This window comes from Sciurus carolinensis, chromosome 10 (genome assembly GCF_902686445.1).
Source record: "Sciurus carolinensis chromosome 10, mSciCar1.2, whole genome shotgun sequence".
In the NCBI taxonomy this organism is placed as follows: Eukaryota; Metazoa; Chordata; class Mammalia; order Rodentia; family Sciuridae; genus Sciurus; species Sciurus carolinensis.
Genome location: NC_062222.1, coordinates 54,646 through 78,157, shown reverse-complemented (window position 1 = coordinate 78,157; position 23,512 = coordinate 54,646). Strand labels below are relative to the sequence as shown.

General features: G+C 49.4%; 1 protein-coding gene across 1 annotated transcript in view; it reads left to right on the top strand.

Annotated features, from left to right (window-relative positions):
* Window positions 1–14,882: 14,882 nt before the first annotated feature.
* Window positions 14,883–23,512, top strand: part of Prss12 (serine protease 12) — a gene marked incomplete at its 3' end in the record, with an annotated part of 40,452 nt that continues 31,822 nt past the window's right edge. The window contains 1 exon segment of the mRNA XM_053743456.1: window positions 14,883–15,324. Coding sequence (XP_053599431.1) covers window positions 14,883–15,324 — 442 coding nt within the window.

Sequence of the window (23,512 nt, the reverse complement as noted above, 5' to 3'; positions counted from 1 at the left end):
AGCTCTGCTCTCTGCAGGGCTGTTACAGAGTGGCTGTATACAGCAACGGAAGTCCTCCAAAGTCTCCCTGTTAGTGCTGACAGTCACAGAGCTGAAGGAGACTGATGCTTTGCGCTGACGCTAGTGGTTCAGTCTTCGGCAGATGACAGTTTGGTAAACCTTAAGGGAAACTGTAAACAGCAGATCCCAATATACCCCCAGCTCCCTGCTGCAGTGGCACGGTGGCCACTGCCTTCCCTCTCCGTCCTTCACAGACCAGCGTTCCCTGCTGGTGAAGTTCTGTACCACCTCCACAGAGGCAGTGCCCCATGTCTCCAACCACATCTGCTTAGTTTTAGTTGTAAAAATTATTCCATCCGGTTTTACACCTCCAAAACGCTATGTAATTTTCAAGATTTCACAACCAGAGGCAGAAACTTGTTGAATACCATGGTGCTGTGTGCTCCTCTCAAGCTGGACGGCCAAAGGGGACGTTGATTTCTGCGAGTGCTGTGGAACTGCAGTGCTTTAAACTTTTATCTTCACTCTGTTTGCTGTTATATTCCCTTTTTTGTCCATTTGGAAAGATAGTATTAAAGACAGAATTAAAAGAGAGAAATTATGTTTCTGTTACACTGATTTGGACAAAGCAATCTACTGAATCCTGCATTTTTTTGGAAAGGCTGCCCACAAGTTTAAAAAGAGAAGTTTATAGCCCCATATGGTAATCCCAGCTCTCAGGGAGGCTGAGGCAGGAGGATTGCAAGTTCAAAGACAGCCTCAGCAACTTAGTAAGATTCTTAGCAACTTAGGGAGACCCTGTCTCAAAAGAAAAAGGAGGGGGTGTTTGGTGATATGACTCGGTGATTAAGCGTCCCTGCGTTCAATCCCTGATACCAAAAAAATAAATAAATTAAGAGAAGTGGCACACCCCTCATACATGTAACAGATTCCAGAAGTGGAGTTTGTAAGGAAAAATGTGGCTCAGCTCGGGGTGGCTCCAGCCCTTCCAACGGAACTGGTGCTCCGTCCGCCCGGTCTCAGTTGTGGCTCAACAATAGCTCCCAGAAATCCACGATGGACACAGGACCTCATGCAAGAGACCTTATTATACGGACAACCAGCGCCTCCGCTCCAGGGTTGGCAAAGAAGAGAAAGAGAAAGATGGCGTGGACGCTTCTCCCAGATATTGGAATCTCTGGGGCTGGAAGGAACCAATAGCGGAGGAGAATACTTGCAAGCTGACTGATGAACCAATAGCTAGCTAGCATGTTCAGACTGACAAGCTAGGATGTAGCGTGGGAAGCAGGAAATGGCGGGAAATTCCTGCAACGTAAGGGGCGGGCAGAGCAACTTTCAGACTGGCAAGTTAGGTTGTGGTGCAACGGAAGGGGCAGGAGATGGGCTTTGTACTCAGAGTTCAGTAAGGATCGTCTGCTCCTGGAAGAGGAGACAGGCAGAGGAGGGAGGAGAACAACACCAGTTGTGGCACCCTCCTGACCTGGGTGTGGGCGGGAGCGAGCCTCGAGGTGTTCAGAAGCCCCCAGAGGTAGAGCAGCAGGTGGGCACTTCTCCTTCCCTGAGCGGGTCAGGTAGATTCCTAACCAGGCTGCTCACCACAAGCCTCTGACCACCTGCTGTCCCTATTACTCCTACCTGCTCTGCATTTTAGCCTCTTCTCCTGTTCCTTTGGGTGACATGCCAAAGGGACTGCTGTCTTTAAAAGCCACTATTAATTCTTCTCAAGGGGGCTGGGGATATGGCTCAGTTGGTAGAGTGCTTGCCTTGCAAGCACAAGGCCCTGGGCTCAATCCAGTACCACAAAAAAAAAAAAAAAAAAAAAAAAAAAAAAGTGTTCTCAAGGGAGGGAAGATGCCCAAGGGCACCTTCAGTGAATTTATCAAATTCACTGGCACCACTGGAGCACCAAGAACCTGCCATGTCCAGTAGAGGTCCTACTGAGGGCATCACAGAGGGACAGTCTGCCCAAGGCCACTTTCAGGGACATACACCTGAAGGCAGGGGGCCTGGGAAGGGAGGCCCAGGACCTTTCACAGAGGGTGAGAGGCTCCCGAGTGAAGGACAGGCTTTGTTTCATGCAGGGCTCACGTGGCTTGACCTCTACCAACAGCCCAGCCTGCAGGGGCTGCTCCTGCAGTAGCCCAAGGACCATGCTGCTGTGCTTCCCAGTGCTCCAGGTGGGAGACATCGCAGGCTGACGCACTGGAGGACACACTCCCCAAGCTGTGTCACGTTGACTCCAGCCCTAACACAGTGGCTGGCACTTGGGTCACTACTGGGAGCAAAGAACAGTCCAAGCAGGGTGGGTTCTAAAGGCAGACCTGGGATGGCTGTTTTAACCACACTGGGCTGGACTCCTGCAAGGACATTTGTGGGCAAATAGAGCTCTTAACTGCTGAGCTTCGGATGGTTGGAGAAGAGTGCAGATGGCTTCATTCATCCATTTGTGCTTTCAAGAATGTTTATGAGGGCTGGGGAGATGGCCCAGTTGGTAGAGTGCCTGCCTCGCAAGCACAGGGCCCTGGGCTCAATCCCCAGCACTGCAAAAAAAAAGTATGTTTATGAAACTACGACAGATAGAATTTGATGGCCTCCTTGTCTCATAGTTTCACTATTGTGGAAAAATGTTAGGACTCCCAGGTGGGAAAACGAGTGTCAGCACATAGTTTAGTTCTTAGAGGTGATATTTCATTTGTTCTGTGTCTCGAAGGCTCAACGACACTTGAATCCAGTCCAGATTCCTTTGTCCACCAACTTGAAAGACAAAGTTCACTTCTTTCTCTGTGAGCAAGGATTTTAATCAAGTGCACATTGTTTATGGGACTCCAAGGTCCCAGATGAACACGGGGAGAAATTTCTTTTCTGAAGGCCAGCATGTCCTCAAGGTTCTACCACAACTGTTTCCGACCAGTTTCATTTTGGCCTGGTTTGTGAAATGCCTGCTTGACACACACTTTTGAAAAAGGGAATAAGCTTTCATCTCTATAATGATGTTGAGCAAACAGGGGAGTTTATACAAAGGAGAAAATGGAACGAAAACCTACCACGCATCGAGGGCCTAAAGTAGTGAACACAGCACTAGACCTCACCACTGTGAAGTGGCCTGTCTCCCACAGATGCAACTCAGAGAATGAGCAAAGGCTCGAGTCCTCACAATGGAGCAGAAACCCACACAGTGGGGCCACCAGCCCAGCTGCTGTTCAGACAGCACTGTGCCCCATATCTATTTTTGTGTGCTGGGGGCTGGGAATTGAACCCAAGGCTTCATGCTTTCCAGGCGAGCACTCTACCACGAGCCACATTCTCAACCCACTGCCCCATATCTAGACGTGACAGAAGAGGAACAGTAACTGTATCTACTAACATTAAGAAAAAATAGTACTCAGCTTATGAATTGCAACACTGCTTTGTTCTAGGGAAAAGGGAACCCTGAGAAATTCACCAAGAGTGAAGTGTGCCTTTTATGACATGGGAGGCCGGGGACAGTGGGGAGCCCTGGAGGAGTCACACAGAGCTGAGCTGCCCACCTGGAAATATCAGAAACAAGCGGTCCTCATTTTTCCTTTTTTAACAACAAACACAGTCATGAGCCACAGACAGGACATGTCTGAGAAGCACACTGTTGGAGACTGTGCCATGAGCACACTAGGAGTGGCCTTGCAAGAAGCAGGACAGCTGTGACACCGCCAAGTGGCAGGATCTTATGGGACCATCTTCGTACATGTGGTCTGCTGTGGCAGGATCTTATGGGACCATCTTCGTACATGTGGTCTGCTGTGGTGAGCGAGCTGTCACCCAGGCAGACCTCACATGCCCTCTGTCCAGTGTCAGAACTTAGTGAGTGACACTGAATCCCAGGCTGCACCACTTCCATCGGGGGCAGTTCCCTGGATACCTGTGGGTCACCTGCTGCCATGAACCAGGCAGCCACAGGTTCGTAATTCCAATCCTGACCTCTGGTATCTGGAACACCCCAGTCACACACTTCACACACTGATACGTAACTAGGTCACAGAAAGACTAAGAAAGCATTAAAGGGCTGCAGGGTCATGGGGTGCTGAGCCCAGGGCACAGGCAGAGAGAGAGAGGAAGGCAGAGTCTACAAGCCACTGTGGGTGGTCAGAGAAGGGCTGTAATGCAGCAGCTCTGCAGAGCTGTCACGGCGGAGGTCCAGGTGGGTGGCAGCTTAAGGATCAGAGGACCAGCTTGGAGCGTCAGCTTGGAGTGGGCTGGGCATGGTCACCACAGGCAGGAGGGACTGCTGGAACCCAATGGGAACAGGAAATTGGAGGTTCGTTGCTGTGGTGATTTGCCTGGGCAAGGCCTGGAATGAGTGACCAGGTGATGGGGAGAAAGTGCTGCTGTGTACAGGCTTGGGGGCTCCTCCTCCTGTGTCTAGAGTGAGGGGTTGTGCCTGGTGAGGCTGATAAGCTCCCGCGTCTGGTGTTCCTGACATGATGGGGATGTCCACATGCCCAGGTGCTCCTGATTTAGTCTGATAAGTTGGCACATAAAATTATTCTTCAGTTTGAGCCTTATGTGGTGCCAGCTGATGGTGGTCATTTACTTCTAGAAATATGATATGGCTCATCCTACCTTGGCTCTTGAACTCAAAATGGATCCACTCAGGGCAAACTACAGTTACACACCATGGAGTAACGCAGGCTCAAGGAAGCCTGAGAGCTGCTGTTCTGCACACCATGGAGTCACTCAGGGCAGGCATAGCCTGAGAGCTGCTGTTCTGCACACCATGGAGTCACTCAGGGCAGGCATAGCCTGAGAGCTGCTGTTCTGCACACCATGGAGTCACTCAGGGCAGCACAGCCTGAGAGCTGCTGTTCTGCACACCATGGAGTCACTCAGGGCAGGCACAGCCTGAGAGCTGCTGTTCTGCACACCATGGAGTCACTCAGGGCAGGCACAGCCTGAGAGTTGCTGTTCTGCACACCATGGAGTCACTCAGGGCAGTCACAGCCTGAGAGTTGCTGTTCTGCACACCATGGAGTCACTCAGGGCAGCACAGCCTGAGAGTTGCTGTTCTGCACACCATGGAGTCACTCAGGGCAGCACAGCCTGAGAGCTGCTGTTCCACACAGTGGAGTCACTCAGGGCAGCACAGCCTGAGAGCTGCTGTTCTGTATACTGTGGATTTGCTCCAGGTAAGCACAGCCCACTCTTTCCATCTGTCCTTGATGGAAATGTCATCCTACATTGATTGAAATCATCAAGCACAGAAGCTCTCAGATAACGTTTGCATTTATGGATCCATTTTCCCTTGACAGGAGATTGTTTTTCAGCCTGTGGGATCAGAGTACCCATTACTTACCTAGCTTGGGCAGGTCACATCTAATTGTTATCCAGCCTCAGACTTTTTAACCATGTGCACAGTCACCTCTCTTTGATCTTTCAGGGACATTTGTCCAGTGTGTGGCCAAACCAGTGGAAAGCAGTTGGGGAAAGTCAGTGTTCTTTTCCTCGGCTTTCACCTGAGCTTTAGGGTTCTCATTTTGTACTCATGTTTTAACAGTAATAATTGTAATGATATGAGCACCTGCCACTTATCCCAAACCAGCCATCTTTCATGTGACCAGCTGTCGCTGCACTGTCTGACTTCATCCTGGGAAGCTGTCTTCCCTGAGTTACTTCCCTCTCAGCATACAGACGGGAACTCACCCAGGGCAGCAGTGATGGGTTAGAGCCCAGACTTATTCTGGCTGCTCTGGTGTCTTGGTGCTTAACAGATACATCTCAGAACAAGTACAAAATTCTTTGAGATGCTTCTGTTGGAGGCCAGCAGTTTTCACATGCTCACTATTATTTTCAACAAGAGCAGTTATGAACTCAGCCCTTGTCTCTTTCTCTTTGACCAACACCCTGTTCTGCTTGCCTAGACAACAACACAAGCCAGGCCACAGCACAGTCAGTGCTGTACAAATCTACCCGCTTTCCCTTTCCACAACCAGCAGGCTCACAGCCCAGCGACAGGCACACGCTGAGCCTGTAGGACACTCCCATTTGGTTTCCATCTTCTCAACCAGCCAAGCTTCACATTCAGTTGCGCTCAGGAGTCAGACTCCTCCTCACAAGTGAAGTCTCCAGAGCCCAGAGAACTTCAGGTCTTCTGGTCTGCTTTGCTGCATAGCGACCACTTGACCCTGATTCTGGTCTCCCAGAATCATATAATTTGTAGGTTCGTTAATTCTTATTAGGATCTTTGTCTTTGCCTCTGAGAAACAGTAAATAGTGCATCTGCACTGAATTCTACAGTTGAAGGTAACAGTTAGGGTAGTTTGATGGAAAAGGAAACTGGTCTTATTCTGTGATGAAGTGGTCTCCACACATCATCTCCATCTGCTACCTGTACAGACTTGGCAAGATGACTGAACTCTCCGACCCTCAGTGTTTTCTTCTGTTTTACCCCCAATGGGATAAATTAAGCCTATATTGTAGGATTTTTTCAGGATCGATGAATATATATTAAATGAGTGATTAATAATGCACTTAGAGCAGGTTCTTGAGCAGAGTAACTATTCTGTTAATGTCGATTTTTTGAATTTTTAAAATTCAATTGTCCAGATGTTCACTTTGGCTCTTCCCCAGCCTGTAAACTACTTGCTGAAGCTTTGACTATGAGCTGGGATCAGCCCTCAGATGATCAAAAGAATAAGGGTGCATTTTGAAACCCAGAATTTATGAATTAGATTTATTATTTATATTTCTTTAGAGGGGTTTGTTCCTCATTAGTTCAAAATATTTTCTCAAGAACAACAGCTGCAGGTAGATGTTTAAAGTGTGTTTACTCTGCACCCTTACTTGAATGATCTACAAAAAGATACCAAGTACAAAATCATAACTTCCAAAGACAATTCTGAACACAGGGATACTGAAACTCATGTCCTTATATAGCTCCTGAAAACTCATGCCCTTGTTCAGCTTTTGCACCAATATTCAGTGTTTAAACACTTCAACTTTTCACTTGAAGAGATCTGTTTCTTGGGTCTTCCATCTGCTTTACTCATTAGATGCCCCTTGGGCTACTTATGGTGCAACAGTCACTGTCATTCAAAGTTGTTGTTGGGTCCTTGAAATAGCTTGCTTAAAATGTATCTGAAGACAGGCTCTCCACCGGCGCCCGCCTGCGGGAGTGGGCACAGAGCCAGCTCCAGCTCCTGTGGAAAGGGCCTGGCGCGGCCCAGCACCTCCTCAAGGTCCTGCTCAGCCCAGCTGTGGCTCCCGCGTGCAGGACGTCTGGTGCCACACCGCCTGCATCTCATGACCTCTCCATGGCACGGAGCATTGAGTCATAGGCAGATGCTTTTTACATGAGGAGTGAGTTTTAAGCCTTCTAAAAATAAAGGCCAGTCTAGGGTAGCGTCATGCTTTCAATGCCCTGAGTTTTTTTAATTACACAATTCAGCTATAAATACTGCCAATGCGTCTTTGTTTGAAAGCAGTGTCAGTCTTTGAGTACCAAAGTGAAACTGTTGTGTCCTTCACAATGTAACTTTTTCATGCAAGAGGGGAGAAAAGAAATTCTGGCTGCTTTCAACTCTACCAGCTATTTGTTTCTAGTTGTTATAGCTGCATGGTGGTGAATACATGCTGTATGATGCTCTGGGATTTTTTTGTTTGGGAAAAGGTACATGGGCAAGCCATAGAAATATGTGTGGCAGAGTCTCTTGCACAGGAAGCTGCTGTGTTACAAAAGGCCCAGGGTGATCTGACCGGACACACTTGGCAACCTTAGCAGTTAGGCTAGAGCTGGTTTCTGTGTTTCCTCCTCTGCAGCAACGTTCTAATACAGATGACCTCAGCAGCGTTCTCATCACCTTATCCAAATCCCGCTCTGCTGCATCTCAGTTCAGGGGATGCCAGATTCCTCTGTCTGCCTGCTTTCTTCCATCCCTGTTGGAATATTGACAGCTGCAGACTGGCACACATGTCCAGCCTCATCAGACAGCTGATACACTAGAGGCTTCTACTGGGAATCTGGATGCCTGATTTCATTTATAGAATCTTGTTTTCTTGCAACCAAATAACCATCTCATTTTCTGAGTCTGTTCAGAAAATGAGATGGGAGATGATATCACCTCTGCTTGGAGCTGGCACTGTATCTAAAATGGCTCTTTGGTTGACAGTGATATTCAACATTTGGAAAACTCATGGCCACACTGCGAGACCCCAACAGCATAGTTAGGCTCTGAAGCAATCGATTCTGGAATCTCAGTGCTTAGAAAGTTGGAGACCACAAAGTCCTTTAAAGAACCTTATTTAAAGGCAATTTGAGTTGAGGGTTATTTTACTTGCAGCCAGAAGCATTCAAACAGATGTGCAGGGGAAGCTAGTACACTTTAAATGCTCCGTTTCAGAGTGACTCTACAGGACACAGCTGTGGCAGCCGGCCTCAGAGATGGCCCCATGGCCCTCGTCTTCCAGTCCGCACATCCCTGTGTGGCCCTCCTGCGATGCCAGGGCAGGTGTTCTCCGAGCGGCTGAACATGAGCGGAGCACCAGTGCCATCTCTGGGGCACACTCCAGCCCTGGTGGCTCTGCCTCCGTCGCTCCTGGACCTCCCACACTCAGGGATGCTGCTGTGTGCTGTGAGTGCGCCGTGGAGACACACAGGTGGACAATCTCAGAAGCAGGTCCTCCAGCCAGGCAGGCCTTCAGACAACTGCAGTCCACTGGCATCCTGCTGAACATCAGAGGAGGTGCTCCCAGGAGCCAACCCTCCAAAGCTCTGCAATAATAAAGGCCTCTTGTTCTAAGTCACTAAGTGATGGGACGGCTTGTCACTTCGCTATAGACAACCAGCGCTGTTATCCATTCACCATTAGGGAATCTATAGGCTCGGACACCCACAAACATCAAAACAGCTGAAATTCCTCTAGATAAAGAAGTACGAACCAGGTGTGCAAACCAAGTTCAGACAAAGGCCAGGCCCAGGACCATGGGGAGCAGAGCACTGTTCTCTAGGTCCAAGGATGGAGACAGCTACAGACATTAAAGACTCTGTGGACAGACGTTTGACTTTTCATGGTGTGGTACACGTGGGCTGGTGTTTCCAAGCATCCATTATTTCTCAGATAAGTAACCCAAGCTGAGCAGGGAAGTGTCTTCTTCCTGCAGGGAGGGTTTCATGGAGAGGCATGTGACCCAGTTCTGGCCCACAGGCTCGGGGGTCATCTATGAGGCTTCCAGGAAAGAGATTTTGCTTCTAAAAGAGAGGTCCAGCAAGAATAATTCTCTTCTTTCTCCAAACAGAGGCTCTGTTTTGTCATTTGCTGGCAGTCTGCAGACGAAACCAACATTAAGACAGACAAGCAGAGAGAAAAAAGGACACTGAGACCCCCAACAGCATAGTTAGACCCTGAAGCAATCACTCCTGGGAATCTTAGAAACAGTCTGAGACTACACGTTCCTTTAAAGAAACTTTTTAAAGGCAGTTTGAGTTGAGGGTTATTTTATTTTCAGTCAAAAGCATTCTAACAGATGTGCAAGGGAAACTATTAAGTTTTAATTTTATGTTAACCACTAATTTAAAAAATATACATAAAATTCCATTTCTAAAGTGATTCTTATTCCAAGGAAAACATACCTGGATGGCATGTCCATCCTGCTGACTGCTGCTTTCTGACCTCTGTCCTGAACTCGACACTCTACACCACAGAGCACGAGGACTCTCATGCACATTCAGCTGGCAGGCCTCATGTCCAGTAACTCTCAGTGGCCACTCCAGGCCGGTCACCACGGGGCATACAGCTCTCCATCAGGAGGCTGTCGTGAGGGAACTCTGGAACGATGTGCGTGGCGTGAAGCGGTACAGGTGCGGCTGCCAGGCCAACACGTATTTGAGAGCAGAGTTTGGTCAGGGAGACCTCGAAGTTTGAACAGGACCTGAAAGGACATGGTACAAGCTCGGCAGCTCTGTGCTCACGGTGTCAGGGCCCAGGGCTTGGGCTACGAAGAAGCACTTGCCATCACACTGTGCTATTTGAAGCCCTTTCCCCTTGAAATCTGCATTGCTCAAGTAATCGCTGAGTGTGGTTTTAATACAATGAGCTTCAGTTTAGTGAGTCCACTTCCAGGCTTGGGTTCCAGCACATGGCATGGCAGTCAGAAACGGTAGAGGAAATGGTGGCATGTTTAGTCAAGGAAAAGCAGGAGGGCCTGGATAATTGTCCTCACATACTGAAGGGTGGTCATTCAGCAGCATCTAGCACTTGACAGGGAGGTTCTTGTCCCAACAACTCTGCGAAGCAGAATTGTCATCTCCACCTTACCAACAGCCCACCCATGCCTAGTGAGGCTCGCAGCAACGGATGGGTGGCCAGAAAACAGTCCCTAACTCTAGCCCTGTCCCCTGAGGCCCCAGGCAAGGGCAAGCTAGGGATTTGCCAAGCCCTGGCATAACTTCCTAGGAGCCAGGCCTAGCAGCTCTCTTCTTTCCACCTCAACCCATACCAAATCTCAGCTATGTTACGGTTCCTAAGAGTCCAATGATGATGTAAAGAAAAACATGCTGAGCAAAGGGAGGAAGAATGGGGAATGGATCCACCATTCACAGCTCAGCAGGAAACCACTAAGGGGCTCTAGCATTGGGGAGTGACTGATGTTGTGAATCAGCCTCTCCAGACCACAGAGCCGTATACCTCCTCCCAGAGGGAGAGGAGCAGGGGGCCAAGGGTTTTCAGCACACTGAAGCCCTGGAGCAGTGCACACCGACTGTGTGAGCCCAGCTCTGCAGGACCAGGTCACCCCACCCCACAGGGCGGGGGAGGGTGGAACCAGAAGTGCAGTTGGACACTAGTTTCTACTGGGGACCACCTGACCCTGCAGAAGAGGAGATTTCAGATGGTCTGGGCTCCTAGGCATGGAGCATGTGGCTTCCAAGCAGACATTCCCCATGATCAGTTTTTAAGAAATGGGTGGCGGTCCACTGTCAGGATGCTCTGGGAAAGACTCACATTTGACCAGAAGGTGGAACTCTGAGTGCTTGTCAACACCAAGATTTTGAGATCCCCAGACACCGGCAGCAGCTGAGAGCAGCTCTTCTTCCCCTCCATTTGCTCTTTACATATGTGGCTGCAGCCCACTCGCAGCTGCAATACTGCCGAGGGACTGGAGGCACCTGTGGTACTTGGCCAAACTCCCCAGGGAAGCGTCTCAAGGACATTCTTAGTATGTCATTGGTCTTAGGGACAAAAGCTGTTGAGAGGGAAAGCAGGAGGGGAAGAGGGACATGGCTCAGTGGGCAGAGTGGGGCAGCCTCCTGCCTGCCAGGCTCAGAGGGTGAGTGGGTGAGGTGTAGTGGAGAGCCAGGGTGTGGTGGGGAGGGCCCCTGTCCTCCCGGCTTCAGGGAGGGGGGTTCCCGCAGGTGACACTGTGAGGCTTGCCACTCCTGTGGAGGACGTTCAGCTGTTCTCTGCCCTGCAGTCTTCAGGCACTGCTCCTGTCGGCCTGGCACAGGGCTGTTCCCTCAGGATATGTCCAGTGCCCCACAGTGGCTAAGGTCTGCAGCCAGACTGAGCGCAGATTCACATCTGAGGCCAGAGAGACCACTTACGGGAGACATGTGCACATGCATATTTCTCTTGATTGTGTGTAGTTTGAATAACCCTGAATATGAGCTTGAAGAACTAATTTCTGTATATACCAACCTTAGACAAATTTTAAAAGTAAATTCAAACCTAAAATGCATTTTGTTCTGCTTTGAAAATTCAGCCTTAAAGAGAAAAGTATATCAAATGACTCAGGAGTGTTAAGGACCCATCCAGCCAAGCAAACCCCTTCTTCTCTTGAACACCACCACCCCTCCACTTCTTGCCAGCTCAGAGCAGGCAGGGAGGGAGTGACCAGTACCAGGGAGATGCTGAAGTCTTACCTTCACTGCCAGAGACCTCTGCCCCTGGGACCTCCAGCCTGAATCAGCATCCTTTCAGTGGGTAGCTCCTCTTGTACTTTGGGTCTTTCTCTCTGTTTTGTTACTATTGCATTGCTATGTTTTCACCCCTCTGAAAGCCTGACAACAGTAACTTATAGTTTCAAATCTCCCGTAACCTAGAGACAGGTTTCTTTTGGTGTGAAATAGCAATGCTCAGAGTTCTTTTAGCACATTCTTTTGCACTTGGTATCATCAAAGTAAACACAGCTCTTACGCCATCTGTTTAAAAGCTCTTAGTTCTTCCAAATACAAGCAGTGCCTAAATTACAAATGGGCCTTTTCCAAAAGTTATTTTGTATATTGTTTTTTGGAACTCTGTAAAAATTATATTTATATATATATATATATATATATATATATATGATCCATTTCCAAATTAAACTACACAAAAGGCCTTTGGGCTACCGTGTATGTGAAGCAAAATGATCACCATAAAACCAAATGTCCACGTGACAGTCTTCCTGGAGAGTGCAGCTGTGCAGCACCCAAGGATAGCCATCCCTGCCTACTGAGGTGGATGGGAGCTCCTCCTGCAGTCCCCCAGCGCTCCATCTGTGTTCTGGATCTAGGCTCTACCGGGCTTTGGGCTGGGGGAGTCGCATTCTTGGGTGCCAAATCAATGAGCTGTGTAATGGAATCGTGTCAGAGGAGGATTAAGGGGGCTTCTGGGAACTTCCAGGTGTTGTGGTGTAGAGTGCCTGCAAGGTGTCATTTGTTTCTTTGTTCCCTGTCTTTGCTCCTCTGCTGCTGCTGAAGCTGCTGAAGGCAGAGAGAACCGACTGTGGGGCTGCTGCAGGAGACAGAGTTGCCTTCCCTCTTCTTTGGCTTTAAGTCTGTGAGAGAGGCAGTGAGAATGGAGGGAGCGTGGCCAGGACGTGGCCTAATGGAAGTTGAATGGGTTCTAGTCCCTCCACTGCTATGGATGGGGTGGAGCAATGCTTGTCAGATCGCTCTGGAATTTGGAAATACAAAACACCTGCATGTGGGTAGCTGTGCCGAAGTGGAGGACAGCGAAAGGGAAAGTGTTAACAGAGGAGGGCAGTAACAAGGGAGAACAGACTTAAATCACACTGTGACTGTGAACAGGAAGCAAAGCCCAGACTGAGGCCCTCAACTGTGTGCTCCCATGATATAAAAGCCATTTTATTTTCTAAGAAAGGTATGTTTTAAAACTTAAATGATTCACTCCAGATGTGGGGCTTTCTGTGCGTGACCCCATTTTTACCTATCGATCTTACAGTCTGTTAATGTGAGCAGGTCTTGGGGAATCTTTCATTCCTCTTCCATACGGGCCCTGCCCAAGGCCCTGCTTCTCTCTGGAGCTTAGTTCCCACAGTCTTCTCTTCGCCCCCTTTTCTTCTCCTTATTTCCCTCTCTGAAGGGTGTGTGGACGTGCGGGAAGTGGCTGTGTCTACAGTGTCCAGTTATGTGAGTCAGGGATCCTGAATGGTGCAGGGGAGGTGGGGGTAGCAGGGTCCAGGTCAGCCCACCAGTGAAGCAGATTTAATCCTGAGAGCCTTCCTGGGCCATAAAGCAGCCCAGGGTGGAAGACAGACAGAGAAGAGGGGCTGTCTCTGATGAGAACTCTCCCACTGTGCTTAGAATCTGTGATTGGAAAACTCAGTTCCTGCTAAAATAAGCAAACAGACCACCCCAGATGTGTATTCATCTTGCACTTTCTTCCACAAGTACGGTTTAACTGTGATTTTGGAGCCTGAAGAATATTAATAAAAAGGGAAACAGTGCATCTTGAACAACAAGAATCTTGAATAAAGACTTGACAAATACATTCCTATATTTCTAATACCAATTCTCTTTGAATTAAAACCAAGTATATCATTAGTAGGAGTGAACAAGGATCCCAATAAGATGACTCACAAAAGGTAAGCAAAGATGAGTTATTTAAATAGGAGTAAGGGATTCGGCTTCTAATTGAAACCTCAGTTCTAACAGCAAACACTTAACCTTTGCTTTTCGGGGTACATTTGCTTGTTCCTCCCTGGTAATGAAACACAAAAAGGAAGACGTTACCTTCGTTTTCCTTGTTTCACTGTAGCGGCACTGTCAGCAACTGAATGGGAGATTTTAAAACCTCTGGCCCAGTTAACTTTTTACACATTCTAAGCTGACTTAATTCTGGACGGGGGCGGCGTGGAAGGGAGCTACTCAGCGAAGCTCAGGCCAGCAGTTGCTGTAGAAGTGCTTGCAGGTCAGAGACAAGGAATAGACTTAACTCAAGTCCCTTGTCCGCAAAACCCGACAGGTGCTGAAAGGATGGAGTTTTGGATAGAATGGAGACCGGGACAGTTGACGTATCCTCTGGTTACCGAGGACATTTGATATGAAGAGAGCCTCCCTGAATCCCCATAATAACCCACAACTGGCATTGTCCAAGGTGCGGGGAAGTGGGAGGCTCCCGCTCCTTTCCTTGGGTCGGTTCAGGAATTAATTTCGGCACTGTTCGCTGGGCACGAAGCTCAGCACCCGGACAGGGAGCTGAACAAGACGCGGTTCTGCCCTTGAAGAGCTCACAGCTCAGCAGAAGGCCGGAACATCTTCCCGCGCTTTGGTAAGGCGGCCCTGGGAAGTGGCCAGGCAGGGCTGCATCCACTTTCAGCCACACTTTCTAAAGACTTCAAAGCAGAGAAAGCGCGACAGGGTCCGGGTGGGAACAAGGCCGCGGGCAGCGTGACCCGGGACCGCTGGACTCGGGCTGCGCAGTGTTCCTGGCGGCAGGGGGTCGGCAGCTGCCCGGGTCTCCCCACCCGCGCCTGGGCGCCCGGAACTCGGAACCCGCCTCTCCCTGACTGGCGACCCCGCCACCCCCTAGGCACGGGGGTGGGTGGGGCGGTGTCCGTTCGCGGGCTGGGAGGGGGCGCGCTCCGCCCCTTCGGACCCGCCGCGCCGGGCATGGACCAAACCTCGCAGTGCCGGCACCATGACGCCCGCCGGCCTGCTGCTGGCGCTCATGCTAGGGGTTCTCCGCGAGGCCACCAGCGTGGATCCGCTGCGTGGATACCCGCTCCGCCCCCGCCACCCGCCCCCGGGGCGCCAGCACGCGTTCTCCAGCACCGTGGCTCAGCGGAGACCTGGGACGCCCGCGCCGTCCCCGCGCTCCCCGCCTGCTGCCCGGGCTCCGCGCCTTCCCGGGGTCTGCCCCGCGGGCGCGCCGTGGGTCAACGAGACGGCCCGGGGCGCCCCGTGTCTGCGCTGGGCGGAGGTGCCCGCCCTCCTGGAGCGGTCGCCCCCGGAGGGCTGGGCGCCGCTGCGAGGGCAGCGCCACAACTTCTGCCGCAGCCCCGACGGTGCGGGCGCTCCCTGGTGCTTCTACCGCAGCGCCCCGGGCAAGGCGGACTGGGGCTACTGCGGCTGCTGGCACGGTGAGTGGGGTGGGTGGCGGCGGACGGCGCGCCGGCCTCCGGGTGCGTGTGTGTTGCTTGTGGGGTGCCTGTGCATGTGTGGGGTGCCTGTGCATGTGAGGGATGCCTGTGGATGTGTGGGGTGCCTGTGGATGTGTGTGTGGTGCTTGTTGGGCCTGTGCATATGTGGGGTGCCTGCGCATGTGTGGGGTGCCTGTGGATGTGTGGGGTGCCTGTGGATGTGTGGGGTGCCTGTGGATGTGTGTGTGGCGGGGGAGTGCCTGTGGATGTGTGTGTGGTGCTTGTGGGGTGCCTGTGGGTGTGTGTGGGTGTAGTTGTGGGGCGTGGGCGTGGGGAATGTGGTGATAGGGGCATGGTGTATAGGCTAGGAGCATGTGTGCTGGCGGGGGGCATATGGGCGTGGGGGATGGGCGTGTGTGTAGGTGGTGTGCTTATGGGGGGTCCTGCGGGGTTGTAGGGGTGTGAGGTTGTGCCCCTCAGAGGGTGGCTGTGTGCTTGTTGGCTTTTTCTCTGAGTCATTTTGCTTTGAGGGCTTTATATTTACCTAAAGGAAGCAGAGTCAAGGAGGCAAAGTTGCCAATTATTATTATTATTATTTTTTAACCAGTTATTGAACCCAGGGGCACTTAACCACTGAGCCACATCCCCAGCCCTTTTTTGTATTTTATTTAGAGACAGGGTCTTCCAGAGTTTCTTGGGGCCTTACTGAATTGGGGAGGCTGACTTTGGACTCTTGTTCCTCCTGCCTCAGCCTCCTGAGCCTCTGGGAATACAAGCATGTGCCATTGTGCCCATCGCCAATTACTCCTTTTAGAAAGGAAAATACTATTGTCTTTGATTATAACTGTCATCTAACTTGACAACCAGCAACCTTCCTTCTTTCCTGTAGAACCGGATTTGAGGGAAAATGTGGTAGATTTTTGCCTAGATCCCATCATTTGTGTTTGGACAAGTAGACAAAATTCCCCAGGCCAAGATAAAAGGTGTTCTGGGTGGCAGTGTGTTGGACACCTCATGAGTGACCAAGAGAGGGAGGGAGTGAGGGCTGGAAGCCATCTTAGTAAAGTAGCAGTTCTGTGTCCAGCGGTGCCTGACTTGACTCTGTAAGCTGTTTGTGGGGAATCTGGATGAGCTGATGGCATCGGGAGGAACTTGGTAAGATGGTTTAGCTGGGTAGCAGTAAAAGCAGTACATCAGTAACTTGCATGTAAATGAGCAAGGTGCCTTAAGACAGTGCTTCATTTTGAATTGTTGGGATTTTGTTAAATATTAACTTTTTTATCTTCCATAACAACTGGGAAATGAAAACCTTCAAAAGTTGAAATTTCTTCTTTAAAAAAAAAAAATTGGCGACTTTTCATCCAAGCGGTGGGGCAGGGCTGAGTCGTGCTGCGATTTTCGTGGTCCACCTCGCCTCCCAGGGACCTTCTGTTTATCTGCCTCAGTCCCAGCTGTGCCTTAGCTGCAGCAAAGTGACAGGAAGGTTGAGCTCAGTTGTCCTTCATCCCAGAGAATGAAGTCATCGCTCGTTGTGTTCCTGGGCAGAACGTCAATTGGCTGTGAAGGGTTTGAGGTGATATCAAGCAAAGAGCCTTGAGATTGTCTTATTATTTACTGTCAGAGAATATTTATCATAAAATTTCATGTCTAGCAAGCATTGATAGTTTTTTCATTTTCCAATTAGTTCTAGTTTTATAAGTAGATGATGGTGGAGAAGAATTAGGGAATAAATGTATAGGAAATAATACACAACTTCTTAAATTATATAAAAACATACTTCAAAAGGAATTCAAAGTTTAAAAATTATAGTGATCTACTCTTTTTCTCAGATGTATATCACTGTCAGTTTTACATTCCCAATGAGAGAAGTAGCTTATCCTTGGATTCCCAGCACCCCATCCCCTTCAGTTGGATAATAATTTAAATATTTTCAATGCCTATGTGTCATAGCTAACTTTCCTGGGGGGGGGGAGAAGGAAACATTGCATAATAGTTGTGTATAGGGCTGGGGAGATAGCTCAGTTGGTAGAGTGCTCGCTTTGCAAGCACAAGGCCCTGGGTTCAATCCCCAGCACCTCAAAAGAAAGAAAGAAAAAAAAAAAGTTGTGTATGAGAGGCCTCAACACAAGAAGGACAAAAGGAACTACCAAGGTCCCCACTTCAGACGAGATCGGGCGCGTTCAGAGTGGTATGGCCGTAGACAAGGTCCCCACTTCAAAAGACCAGACAGGCAGCGGCACCTACTGATGGATAAGCGTCAACCAGAGCCCCGTCTGTGGTGGCCCTCCTGACTGTGTGACTCTCCTGCTCCTCCCCTGCGGGGCTGTGACCACAGGTGCCCTGGCGTGTGGGAGAATGCTGCTTGTGTGTTGGAAAACACGGGTGCTGTTTCGGCACTCGGTGTTGAGTGTTTGACTCCTAAAGCTTCAGCTTTCTGCCCTGGAGAAAAGCTTTGAACAGATTGGTTCCAAGGCCCTTTTCTGATACTGACAGGTAGGGTTGAGCATTTGTTCTGTGCTGACTGCTGGGGAAGCATTTCATGTTTCACATGTGATTTTCATGGCAGAGGTAAGGAGTCCTACATTTACCATGGAAAACACAAAAGGCATGTTACTAGGAGTGCAAGAGAACACAGGGTTAGGTACATATGTTTTCACTTTGCAGCTTGTTTCGCTGTGTTTCTTCACTTACATATCATGTGTAAGTATCTGTGTGGTGTAGGAACCCTCACTTGGTAGCTCATGGACTAGGAAGAGAAAGGGAATTATTTTTAGTGTATTGAATGTTATTTCCAGTTTCTTGTTCTCTTAAAAAAATGTGTGTGTGTTTTATGGAAAACCAGGGTAAAAAATATGGTTTATAGTAATATGACCCCTTCTTTAAAAATAAACTGGTGGCATTAGGGAAAGGAGGAGGTTGGTGGCTCTTGAGTGGGGACTTGGTTGAAGTCAAGCTGAAGGGACAGGGTGGGGTCTCCTGTGAGCCAGCATGGTCTCAGGTGAGCCTGGGCAGGGTGGGGTCTCAGGTGAACCCGGGCAGGGTCTTCAGTGAGCCAGGGCAAGACAGGTCTCGGTGGGCAGGCTTTCAGGTGAGCTAGGAAAGGTAGGCTCTCAGGTGAGCGTGGGCAGGCCTGGCCATGCCAGAGGCTCCATCTTGGAGCAGAGATGTGGTGCCTGAGCCCTGGACTCATGGAGCTTGCAGATCAGTAATGAAGAATCAGTCTGGGGATTGGAACCCGCGTCAGCCCAGGAAGCAGCGCTTGTCCTGAGCTTTTGTCACTGGGGGTTGTTCGAAGGCAGACTTGTGGTCTTGAGTGTGCGCCCTCCGTGAGTCTCCGATCTGTCTCAGAAGTGGAATGTGCCTTTCTAAGAGATTCGAATAGAAAACTCCCACAGCCACACCCTCGTGGGAGGCCCTGCAAGCTTTCTAGAAAGTGCGGTGGGCCACAACGCAGAGCGGCTCAGCCCGACGCCGCGACGTGACCCTGCCGGGCTCGGGCGCACGGGGCACCCCAGGAGCGCCTCGGTGTGGTTCAGAAACGGTGCTGCCGACAACTATGTGACTGCTGTGGGGCAGACAGCCTAGCTCACCAGAAGGGGACGTGGACTGAGTGTGGGCAGGGCATTGCCCCCGTCCACAGGAGGAGGTAGCGGGCAGCTCCCCGAATCCCTCCACAACCCCTTGCAGAACGTCGGTGCATCCTGACCAGAGGGGCAGTGCCCTCCCAGCCCAGGGTGGCCCAGCAGGTGGGGCGACTTGCGTGGCGCCGTGACAGGAGCCCCTTTCTCACGAGCATGGCTGAGTTCCGCTTGGGAGGCTGGTGACCTGAGTCGCAGGTGGAGCAGACGGTCACGTGCAGCGTGGAGATCCGCGAGTGTGGGGAGGTGTGTCCTGGCTCTGGGCTGCCTGGCCCTGCGGTTTCAGTCTGTAGTGAGGCAGCGCTTGCTGACAGTGAGACGGTGGAGGGAAGCTGCTCACCGCCCGACAGAAGACGAAGGTAGAGAGGGCAGGGGTCCCGCCCTCTGTCCCCTGCTGGGGCATCCCCCGCAGCCTCGCTCCCTTCCACCAGGCCTGGCCCTCCAGGTGATGACCAAGCCTTCCTGGGCTTCTGGGGACGTTTTAAGATCCAGACAGTAGGTAGCGCAGTGAGCCGCAGCTGGCTTCCCGGCGGTGATGGCCTGCGTGCATGGAGCCCCCTGTCATGGCTTAGGTGTGGGGCATCCCCCAAAGCTCTGGGGAGCCAGTGCAAGAACATTCTGGGTGAGGGGATCGGGCTGTGAGGGCTGCGGCCTCGTCCATGGGCCAGTCCGCTGATATGGATGGGCTGGGTGGTGACTGTCGGCAGTGTGGTGTGGCTGAGGAGAGGGATTTGGGTGCCTGTGGTAAGTGGACCCCGTGAGTGGAGCTCTGCCTCTGCTCCCTGGCTGTCACACCCCCAGCTGTCCCTCCTCCACACCTCCCTCATGATGAGCTCTGCACCCAGAGCTGTGGAGTTGGCTGACCAGGAACTGAACCCCTAAAACCAAAATAAACTTTTCCTCCCCTACCTGGTTCTTGTCAGGTCTTCTGGTCACAGCAATGGAAGGCTAAAAACACCACCCAAATCTCTTGACTTGCACAGAGAGGATGGACGTGTGAGCAGGTTCTGCGGCTCACAAGCTGTCCTCTGAAGTCCACCTGCTGTTTTAAGCGAGCTAACTAAGAAGTGATCTGACTGCTGCCCCTCTTGCTCACCACTGTCTTGACTCTAGGTAACAGTGGTTGAAAAGTTTATTAGCAGTATCAGACCTGATACCTTTCCTGGCTGGATTTTAAATATTGAGCTCAATCTGGCTAAGGAAGATGTACAGTATTTAAACTTGAAGCGTTATTTGACTCTTAAATCTTTGTTCTAAAAAGAAAGATATCCAGTTACTATTGCTTTTTATGAGGTTTTTTCCAAGGTGTATATGTCTGTGGTCACTGTCTTGCGTATGTGCCTGTGTGTTAACTAACTTGCACAATAATTTGATTTATAACCATTTGGTGGGACCAAACAAATATTCAGCAGTTAAGTGCTGCTCAGAGTACTTTACATGGGGCGGATCCAGTGCCTACATAAAGTAATAGTTAAAGAGATCATGCATAGGAAGTAATGATGCCTGTGGACATCAGGAGAAGAAAGCAAATGACGATCATTAACTTGGGTCTGGATGTGGCTCGGGTCAGCTGCGTTGGTTTTGATGGCTGAGCATGGAACCCCGCTTGAGTGACTGGAACTCTAGGGAGATTTGTCGTCCACATTGCTGGGTCTGGCAGATGGGCAGCTGCCGTGTGGTCCACACTGTTGCTTGCTTTTTTCTCCTGCTGCTCTGTGTGGGACCTCAGCCCTGGGCTGGTGGGCACCCAGGCTCCAGGTAGAGACAGAACTGTATGGGTCCTCTTCAGGCATGTCCCTTTAAGAGAGCAAGGAGTCCGTTCTGGAATTTCTTCACTCAGGCATGTCATGAACCCAGAGTGGAGCACATGCTTCTTCTGGTTCTCAGAGAAGAGACAACAGTGCTGTTGCCTGGATTGGCGGCTTCAGCCTTGAGTCCTGTGCAGGCCTGCTGGTGAGGCTGGAGCAAAGTGTGGGTCACCACCAGGTTCTGCTCCGGAGCATGCTCCGGTTTGTTCTTGTATTTGGGTAACAGTGCAGTTAAAGAGTAAGCAGCTAAAAGAGTCATGCTATGAAGTGCTGCATCTTTCTTTTTAAATCCATGTCTAGATGCATAACATTTAGACCTTGGTTTGGTGGGTAAAGCATATTTTCTTATTTGCAGATGCTATCTGCAGACAAATATTACTTGCAAATTTATTTCTGAAAGGAATAATTCTCTAATTGTTGAGGATACTAAAATTGGTTTTGTCATTAGGTGAGAATGATTTTAATTCTTGCTGTTCAACATTTTCCTTTTTTTTAAATGAATATGTGGAGAGTGCTGTCCTCTGAAGCTGACCTCTGCAGGCTGTGCCCACATGAAGGACTGGTGTACACTGCCTACCACGTGGTTGGCACATCGATGTCAGAAGTCAGGGACAGCTTATTCTTGCATCCTCAGCCACCTCTTCCTCCCTCCTCTCCTTGCAAACAACACAATATTAATAAATTTCATTGTGAACAAAGAACTAAAGTAATGAGATTCCCCCACCGTGCACCGTTCAGGCACACTCACCGTGAATGCTTCTTGTCAGGATTGCCCGAAGGGAAGGGTGGAAATATTGATTCCTGTAATGCAGCAAGGATAGATTTCATTCTCTGTTGAACATTGACTTAGTTTGCACGAGGTACAGTATTTACCAAGATAAAGAAAGGCATCTGGTGCCCTGTATTGAGGGTGTTTGGAGAACAGTGTTTTTGTTGCCTTCCCCAAGGTGTGTGCTCTGGAGACAGATGAGCGGCTGCTGCTCGGTGCTGTGTGCTCGCTCATGCTGTTGTGTAATGGTTCCAGGACGCTCCCCTTGTGGGGTGCTCTGCTGGGCGTGTGCGCATGATGGTGTGCCAGAGCTTAACCACAACGGAGATGACTTCATGCAGTGTTTCAAACCAAGAGATAACCTAAGATTTGCATAATGTAAGTGGATGAAATGCTTTCTCATTTGAACAGACCAATTCAGGATTTTTCCTCAGCACTAAAGGTAGCCACATGAATAAAGAATGAACAATTAATATGAATTATAGATGTGAACTAATGGAGGCAAATGCAGTTCCGCTGGATTCATGCCCTGTATGTTGGAAGGGGATTTGATTTCATTTTGACCTGGGGCAATTTGAATAAGTCTACTCTTTTTCAGTGTTAAAACATGTGAGTTATGGGTCAGTATAATTATAGAAAAGAATAGCATGTCTTAGTATCATCCAGGTGTGGAAAGAAACTCCAGATTAGCCTCACACCCTGTACTGTACTTGAAAAATGCAACTACAGTTCCCCAAACCGGTTGTTTCAGATGCTGTGATTTTCTGTGTACTTCATGGTTAAGATAGAAGATGTTTATTTCACACACTTTCCCCAGTGCTTGGAACAAAGCAGCAGGATATTTTTAACTCAGTGATAAATGTGTGTACTCAATTGCCCACCGTGTAATGGGTTTTTCCTGTTCCTTTGATAGTGCATAAATTGAAATCACTGTGTTGCTCACAGCTTTATGTGTATTTTTGTCAAGGATCTGAACAATATCTTGATGTTACCAGCATGCTTTCTGTCCCACCATAACAGAAATGACTAAGATTAATTGTTCTGTGCATCTGTGAAGTTCAGTAACAGATAAAAAATATTTATGTGATAACCTGATTTTTTTTCACTATATATTTTTTCTTATATTTCTTATTTCTACAGACACGTTTTGATTCATCGTACACAAATGGGGAACAACTTTTCATTTCTATGGTTGTACACAATGTAGATTCAGACCATTCATAATAATACATATACATAGGGTAATACTGTCTTTTTTCCTACTGTTTTTCCATCTGCACCCCCTCCCACGCCTTTTTTCTCTACATCATCCAAAGTTCCTTCATTCTTCTCTTCCCCCCATCACCCCCCATCGTTATATATTGTCATACACTTATCAGAGAAAACATTGGGCCTTTGGTTTTTTGGGCTTGGCCTGTTTCACTTAGCATGATATTTTCCAGCTTCATCCATTCACCAGCAAATGCCATAATTTTATTCTTCTTTATGGCCAAGTAATATTCCATTGTGTATATATACCACAGTTTCTTTATCCATTCGTCAGTTGAAGGGCATCTAGGTTGGTTCCACAATCTAGCTATTGGGAATTGAATCAATGTGAACATTGATGTGGCTGCATCACTGTAGTATGCTGATTTTAAGTTTTTTTTTTTTTTTTGCGGTGCTGGGGATTGAACCCAGGGCCTTGTGCTTGCAAGGCAAGCACTCTACCAACTGAGCTATCTCCCCAGCCCCTAATTTTAAGTCTTTTGGGTATAAAACAAGGAGTGGGATAGCTGGGTCAAATGGTGGGTCCATTCCAAACTTTCTGAGGAATCTCCACACTGCTTTCCAGAGTGGCTGTACGAATTTGCAACTCTACCAGCAATGTATGAGTGTGCCTTTTTCCCCACATCCTCGCCAACACTTATTATTGCTTGTGTTCTTGATAATAGCCATTCTAATTGGAGTTAGATGAAATCTTAGGGTGGTTT